We start from the raw sequence: 8,105 nt of genomic DNA, 5'->3' as shown, positions 1-8,105 counted from the left end.
CAAAGCCCAAGAGGTCATGAGATGCCTTTGTCATTGTATCCTATAGAAGTTCTTCCTCCCCTCAGACTTTGTCGTAGTCCTTAAAAAATCTTATTCCATTGCTTTGGAAGTACAAAGCCCATGAGGTCATGGGACGTCTTTGTTGTTTTACAAAGCCCATGAGGTCATGGGACGTCTTTGTCGTTTTATCCTTTAGAAGTCCCTCTTCCATCACTTTGGCGTTTGTAGGCCCATGAAGTCAAAGCGCGTTAGAACATCCTCTTGCTCCTCATCCTCGGCTCAGTCTCCAACACCCCCCACCTCTATAAACGTTTACCCAGCCCTGTGCTACATAAGTAAGCAACCACAGCCTGACACAAACCCTGTGACTGGATCGCCAGAACTTTCCGCAGATTATTCCGAAACCACAAGGCCAACCCGTGCCAATCAGGCACAAAATAAGCGGCGCCAGTACGCCCACTCTCAGGATCCCTAGACCCGTCGGTATAAATAAACACATCACCTGAGTGCTTATCGATGAGCGCTTGAACGGCAAACTGCGGTGCCCTCCCAGCGACTCCTCTAAGCTTGCCATGCAAGCTAACATCAACAGGAGCCGGGACAAACTTCCACGGAGCTATAGCAGACAAAGCCACCGACGGGGCTCACACGCAGATCACCAACCCCCGCAAGCCGCGCCTTCGCATTTCCTACCTGGCTAAAAACCATACTGCCAGCCTCATTCTGCCCCCCATCAACCCTGAGAAAGTCCCTCACCGGGTGAGAGCTCGTATGACCTTGCACATTCACCCAGTAAGCCAACAGAAGTTCTAGCCTCCGGAGCCGTAACGGCAATTCCCCCAACTCAACCTGCAGCGCCGAGACAGGGGAGGTCCTAAAAGCCCTACAGCAGATGCGCAAGGCCTGGGCTTGCTCAACATCAAGCTTCTTTAAGTTAGTCTCAGCCGCAGACATGTAGGCTATACAGCCATAATCAAAAGCCGCCCTCATGATGGCCCGATAAATACCCAGGAGCGACCTTCTGCTGGCCCCCCAGTCCTGGCCGGATAGACAACGAAGCAAGTTATTCACCCTTTTGCATTTACCACTGACCTCATCAATGTGCTGACGCCAACTAAGCCTCTCGTCAAAGGTGACCCCCAAGAACCTCACCTCCCTGACCTGTTCGAGCACCTGCCCATGCAGTCGAAGGGAGACGTCCCTATGCCCATTGAAGAAACAGATCACTTGAGACTTCCGTACGGACAGTTTAAACCCCCACTTCAGGGTCCATTGCTCCACCTGCTGTATTGCCCTTTGCAGTTTCGCCTCGTAAAACCGGAGATTCCTCCCTCTCACCCATAGAGCGCCATCATCAGCATAAAGGCTCCTCCCAACAGACCCATCCACGTCGTCAAAGATGTCCTTAATCATAACATTGAACAAGATAGGGCTACACACACTCCCCTGCGGGATCCCATTCTCTACCTCATAGACCCCAGAGTAAGCAGCGCCCACTCTGGTTTGAATACGCCGGAAAGCTCCGGACCCAGTTAAACAGTTTAACCTTCACACCACACTTCCGCAGCTTAATGAGGAGCCCATCCTTCCAAACCATATCGTACGCCTTCTCCATATCAAAGAGCACCGCAATAACCTTTTCTTTCTGAGCCCTGGCCAGCTGGATATCAGATTCCAAACACAACACGGAATCCATGGTGTTCCTGCCCCTACGGAAACCACTCTGGTGCGCGGGAAGCAAACCCTGACTCTCCAAGAAGTAATCCAACCACTCGGTAACCATGCGCTCCATCGTTTTCCCGAGCTGCGACGTCAAGGCAATCGGCCTATAACTTGAAGGGTCGGACGCCAGCCTACCCGGCTTCAGAACCGGCACCACCGTAGACTGTTTCCACGCAGATGGAACACAACCTGAATCCCAAACACGGTTGAAAAGACCCAGGACTAGCCCAAGCGTGTCATCAGTCAAATGAGAGAGCATGTCATAGCATACCTCATCTTTACCCGGGGCTGTCTGTTTCGCCTTAGAAAGTGCTCTCCTTAGCTCAAACAAACTAAACGGAAGGTCAAGGTCATCTTGAGTCGAAGGCTGGTGCCCAATCAGCTCAGAATTCTGGGCCAAAGTACTCTCCCTGTAGTGCCTTTCCGCAGGTGAGAGATTGTCAGAGCTGTGCACCGACACAAAGGTGCTGGCCAACAGTTAAGCTTTGTCGAAGTCGCTGACTGCTTCAACACCATTCTGTATTAGGACCGGGGTCCCGTGACGGCGCTCAACTCCATGCATCCGCTTAATCATCCCCCAAACATCCCCGAGACGCGTTTCTCTCCCAATCTTGGAACAATACCGCCTCCAACAGGCACTCTTGGCCGTTCTTACAGTTTTCTGCACAACAGCGCGGGCCCTCTTGTAGTCAATGAGGGCACCCTCAGTGTGGGTAACCCTTAGCCGGCGAAACGCCGCATTTCTTGCCCTAACAGCATAACCACATGCTTCATTCCACCACGGCACCCGCTTCCTATGTCCACTACCACCACTCTTAGGAATCGTGCCTACCGCTGACTGCGTGATGAGCGAGACAATTGCACTATTGAGATCATCCACCTGAGTCAATCCTCCTTCCTGCAGAACCCTAGAACCATCATCAGCTTTCCTCAGGAAAGCCCCCCAGTTCGCCCTTGCCAACTGCCACCTCTGGATCCTTGTCCCCCTGACCACACAGCTCCCAAAGCCAATCTCGGTGCGGACTAGATAGTGATCGCTACCAAAAGAAAGATTACCAAGAACCTCCCAACTACAAACACCAGCTAACTCCTTGGACACAAGCGTAAGATCTATTGCACTTTCCGTACCGATCCCCATATCATAGCGGGTCCCACTCCCATCATTCAGACAAACCAACTCCCTTTGATTGATAAAACCCTCTACCACCTGCCCATACCTATCGCTAACACTACCGCCCCATAAAGCGCTATGCGCATTAAAATCCCCACACCACATGGCCTTTCCCCGAACATCCTTACCGATACTATGTAAGGACTCTAACGTTAACTCACCACACAGATTATAAAGGTTAACCACAGTAACAGCTTCACCACCCAGCCAGACCCTCACCGCCAGAGCCTCCGGCGCTTTACTCACACTGACAACAACGTAATTTAGGTCATCTCGGACAAACACAGCCACACCTCCGCCTCTACCCTGCTCCCTATCATTCCTAACACACACATACCCTTGTATCCCAAAAACCCACCTAGGTTGTAACCAAGTCTCCTGCACGCACATAACGTGAGGCTTGTTCAACAAGGTAGAGACAAAATGCTTAAATTCCTGGCCATTAGCACGAAGACTACGCACATTCCATTGCAAGACAACCACCGCCATTATGAGCCCCCGGAACCTGACGGCGCATCGAGAGCCCCCCCACTCCCAGTGCCAGAATGGGGCAGGGTGCCTTCCCGCAGCGCATCCTCTATCTCCGCCCACTCGGGACCCCCAGCTCCAAAGTACTTCCCTGCAGCCTTAGCGATGATCCTAGTCTTTTCGGATCTCTTCTTGGTTTGACCAGTACAGTTAATCACTTCCAACATAAAGAGGAAGAAATCTTTCCTCTTCACAACCAGTACATCCTCCGCACCCACAGGGGCTCTGCCCGTGGAAGCCACACTCACAGGGATCCCAGTGGGGACCTCCCCCTGGCCGCGGGCAACGCTGCCCCCTCCCCTGTCGCCTAGGTCACCAGCAGCACTGGCAGCCCGCACTGCATCCACCTTCACCTGACTACCAGACACCTTCTTGACCGCATCCGCGTAGGATATGCCTTGAGAGGCTCTAACTTTTTGCACCTCAGCAGCCCTCTTGCTGAACACGCATCCCCCGTAGGCAGAGCTATGCTCTCCCCCATAGTTACAGCACCTGAGTTTTGCTCCTTCGTCACACGTCCCATACTCGTGGTCTCCTGCACATTTACCACACCTCTGCTTCCCTCTACAGACCGCTGCAATATTCCCAAAGCGCTGGAACTTGAAGCAACGCAGGGGCGGCGGAACATATGGGCGTACGCCATAGCGCATGTACCCAACGCACATCACACGAGGCAGGATCTCACCTTCAAATCTAATCATTATCGACAGGCTGTCACACCTTACCCCATCCCGGGTCACCTTCAACCGCCTAGCATCCACCACCTTAGCTCCAGTCAAATTCTCCTTTATGTCATCCACAGATGTCGTCGTAGGGACGCCTACGATAACTCCCCTGACCGTGCCTCTAACAGCATCAGACACAAGAATGTCCTTCCCACCCAAACACTTAGCTTCAATCGCCTTCCTTTGCTGAGCCACGTCCTTGCACACGACCAGCAGCGAGCCATCCCTAAGGACACTCGCATGCTTGACCACTCCCACAGCTACAGTCAGGCTCCTTGTCAACGCCATCGGATCCCACCCCTTAAAGGACGCATTATCCTGCGCGAGCTTTATGAACACCTTACACTCTGAACTCACATCCCAAATATCTGCAACCCCCCCGCCCTGCTCCTCACTGAGAGAGCCCTCCATAGACGAGCAAGAAGACGCCCTACGCTGCACAGGACCAGTGGTTCCAGGGGAGTCCTCCCCGCTGTTCATATCGTCACCAACCAGGTCACTCCTCCTCTTCCTCTTCCTCGTCATACGGACCGAGGCGTTCCTCTATGTTGCCTTAATATCCAAACAACGCTCAATAATCCACCGTCAGCGTGTCCCTGCGCATGTGGGGGTAGATGTGGCAGATGTAATGAAGTGGCTGATTCGCTGGCTAAAAGTTCTAGATGAGGAGGAAGAGGATGATGTAATGTGCTTGGAATTCGTGGGCTCGGAACTTCTGTGCTTTGAACTTGTGGGCTTTGAAATGCCAAAGTAGTAGAAGAATTACTGAATAATGGAGTCTAAAGTCTAAAGAATACTTTCTGGCAGTAATGTAACACTTGGATAAGTCTGAGGACTACGAAACGTCTGAGGAATAAAGTCTGGCGGTAATGCAACACTCGGATGCCAACCGCCATAAAACAACAACAACAACAACAACAACTTGGATAAGTCTGGCGGTAATGCAACACTCAGATGCCAACCGCCATAAAACGACATCAATGACAACGACAACAACCGCCATAAAACAACAACAATAACACAGCAATAAGATGTACAACTACAGTAGGTGGCGGTAATGTAACACTTGGATACCAACTGCAGTAAAACACCAAAGAAGAAGAAAAAAAAAAGAAAAAAGTCTGCCAGGTTTACGATTACAAATCAGAAAGCAATCTGTGTGTACATTGGAGGATCACTAAAGCTCCTAAATCTGTCGTTGTGTCTCCTCGTTGTTTCTACCTGTCTGGATATCCATCCAGGCCTTAAGGAGTGCACTGACCGGCTCTCCAGAGCAGTGACCACTACACACCTAAACCAGAACCTTACAGTTCAGAGATATATCTCCAACTGATACCACCTGCCATAAAACACAGAAGACGAAGACGAAGACGAAGACGAAGACGAAGACGAAGAAGAAGAAGAAGAAGAAGAAGAAGAAGAAGAAGAAGAAGAAGAAGAAGAAGAAGAAGAAGAAGAAGAAGAAGAAGAAGAAGAAGAGAAGAAGAAGAGATGTCCTCCACAAGTGAAAGGAGCTCTGAGGAGACGTTCCGGTGCTCCATCTGTCTGGAGGTGTTCTCTGAGCCACTGTCCACTCCATGTGGACACAACATCTGCAAACGCTGCATCTGTGAGAACACATGTCCTCTGTGTAACAGGAGCTTTGACAGAAGACCTGAGAAACACCTCTCTGAAGACTTTATACTGTTTAAAGCTGAGCTGAAGAAAAAGCAGCAGTTTGTGGCGGACGTCACTCTGGATCCAAACACTGCAGCTCCATGGCTCGTTCTGTCTGAAGATCTCAAACAGGTTCATCACACTAATGTGAAGATGACGCTTCCAGATTCTCCTCTGAGGTTTGATACTTGTGCTTGTGTTCTGGGAAAGCAGAGTTTCTCCTCAGGCAGGTTTTACTTTGAGGTTCAGGTCAAAGGGAAAACAGAGTGGGATTTAGGAGTCGCCCAAGAGTCCATCAACAGGAAGGGACTGATCACTCTGACTCCTAAAAATGGAGTCTGGTGCATTGTGTTGAGAAACAAAGATCAGTACAGTGCTTGTACAGAGTCTCTTGTCCCTCTGTCTCTGCAGCGAGCTCCGCAGAAGGTCGGGGTGTTTGTGGACTATGGTGAGGGTCTGGTCTCCTTTTATGATGCAGATTCTGCAGATCTTCTCTTCTCCTTCAGCGGCTGCTGCTTCAGGGAGAAACTGTTTCCATTTTTCTGTCCCGGTTTCAATCACAGCGGTTCAAACTCTGCTCCTCTGGTCCTCACTGCAGTGGAGATAGTTTAAGTTTGAAAAGCCCAGATGAGAGTTGAAGGACACAGAATATTCCAGTTGAAGAAGATGATGAGGTGTATTTGAACTCAAGCTCCCAACGACACGGACGACTTGACTCATGATGGACTGTTGAGTGAAGATGATCCGAACAAACGCACACAAAATGTGTCTGGAGTTGTGACCTGGAGGACGACGACGCACACTTTTGTCTTTAAATGTTTCCTTCTGTTTCATTCAAGCTGCTTTAAGTCCTTGTTGTGTTTAAATGTTTAAGAATATTTGTTCAAATGATCATGTGTTGATCAGATGCTTGGGGAAGAATAAATTATTTACATTTGAAAAATAAAACTCATTTACACAAGTTTAATGGAATATTTCCCTGTTTAAAGTTAGTCTTGGTTTAGTCCTGGTTTAGTCATGGTTTAGTCCTGGTTTAGACCTGGGAGATGCCGTTGACAGGTATCGGCAGGACAGGCGGGCCCGCAGCTTGTGCTGTTGCAGAGGCAAAAACCCGGGGCTGAGAGGAGGATTACCACTAGATCATATAGGGAATTGGGACGGAAGCATGGACTGTCCCGCTGTTACAGCTAAGGGAATAATTTTCTCTCTTGGGTCTGGGTTAACACTAAACACTAAGCCTAACCCCTAACCCTAACCCTTAACCCTAACCCCTAACCCGTTGGAGGGACCATGTCTCTTAGCTGACCTGGGAACGCCTCGGGATCTCCCCGGAGGAGCTGGAGGAAGTGTCTGGGGAGGAGGAAGTCTGGGAGTCCCTGCTTAGACTGCTGCCCTCGTGACCCAGCCCCGGATAAGCGGAAGAAGATGGATGGATGGATGAATAGTAGTAGTAGTAGTAGTAGTAGTAGTAGTAGTAGTAGTAGTAGTAGTAGTAGTAGTAGTAGTAGTAGTAGTAGTAGTAGTAGTAGTAGTAGTAGTAGTAGTAGTAGGTGGTGGTGGTGGTGGTGGTGGTGGTGGTGGTGGTGTTGTTGTTGTTGTTGTTGTTGTTGTTGTTGTTGTTGTTGTTGTTGTTGTTGTTGTTGTTGTTGTTGTTGTTGTTGTTGTTGTTGTTGTTGTTGTTGTTGTTGTTGTTGTTGTTGTTGTTGTTGTTGTTGTTGTTGTTGTTGTTGTTGTTGTTGTTTTAAAGTATAGTTTTTGTATTTACTGTAAGTCAAGGCTAATCAGTTGTATTTTCAGATTTTCTGGAGGGCCAATGGCCCTCGGGACCGGTTCCTGGGGGCCGTAACTACAAAACTCCACCACAATTTTATGTTTTACATCCAACATCCACAAACAACTCACAAATTACTGAAGTAAATCAAAAATATAACATTATTACTCTGTGACTAAAACCAGAGTCGATCAATAACCAGATTTTAACCAGAGCAGATCCAGGAATAGACCAGGTTTAAACCTTTAGACCAGGGGTGTCAAACTCATTTGGGCCGCGGACCGAATTTCGACACTCAGGCTGGGTCGCGGGCCGGACATAACAAAAAACATAAAACTATTAAAAATATAAGAAATAAATAGCTTTATATAGCCTACGCTGTTTTGAAGCAATTACTGGATCGATAAAAAAAATTACAAAACGTTTGTTCTCATGAACTGAAATGTAAGTGTGTAATTTCACCAATACTGTGCTTCAGTTTATGTGCATTACAACTTCAGAGTTGATCTACAGTTCTACACAGAAATAAACA

General features: G+C 48.9%; 1 protein-coding gene across 1 annotated transcript; it reads left to right on the top strand.

Moving 5' to 3' along the window:
• The first annotated feature begins 5,637 nt into the window (after window positions 1-5,637).
• Window positions 5,638-6,414, top strand: LOC140369465 (E3 ubiquitin-protein ligase TRIM21-like). Its single transcript, XM_072456811.1, has one exon. The coding sequence runs from the start codon at window positions 5,638-5,640 to the stop codon at window positions 6,412-6,414; it is 777 nt and encodes a 258-aa protein (XP_072312912.1).
• Window positions 6,415-8,105: the final 1,691 nt, after the last annotated feature.

This window comes from Eucyclogobius newberryi, unplaced genomic scaffold (assembly GCF_026437365.1).
Source record: "Eucyclogobius newberryi isolate DKJ021-1_F unplaced genomic scaffold, fEucNew1.0.hap1 SCAF_20, whole genome shotgun sequence".
In the NCBI taxonomy this organism is placed as follows: domain Eukaryota; kingdom Metazoa; phylum Chordata; class Actinopteri; order Gobiiformes; family Gobiidae; genus Eucyclogobius; species Eucyclogobius newberryi.
The sequence above is the reverse complement of the archived record's forward strand: the minus strand, read 5'-3'. Positions and strand labels throughout refer to the sequence as shown.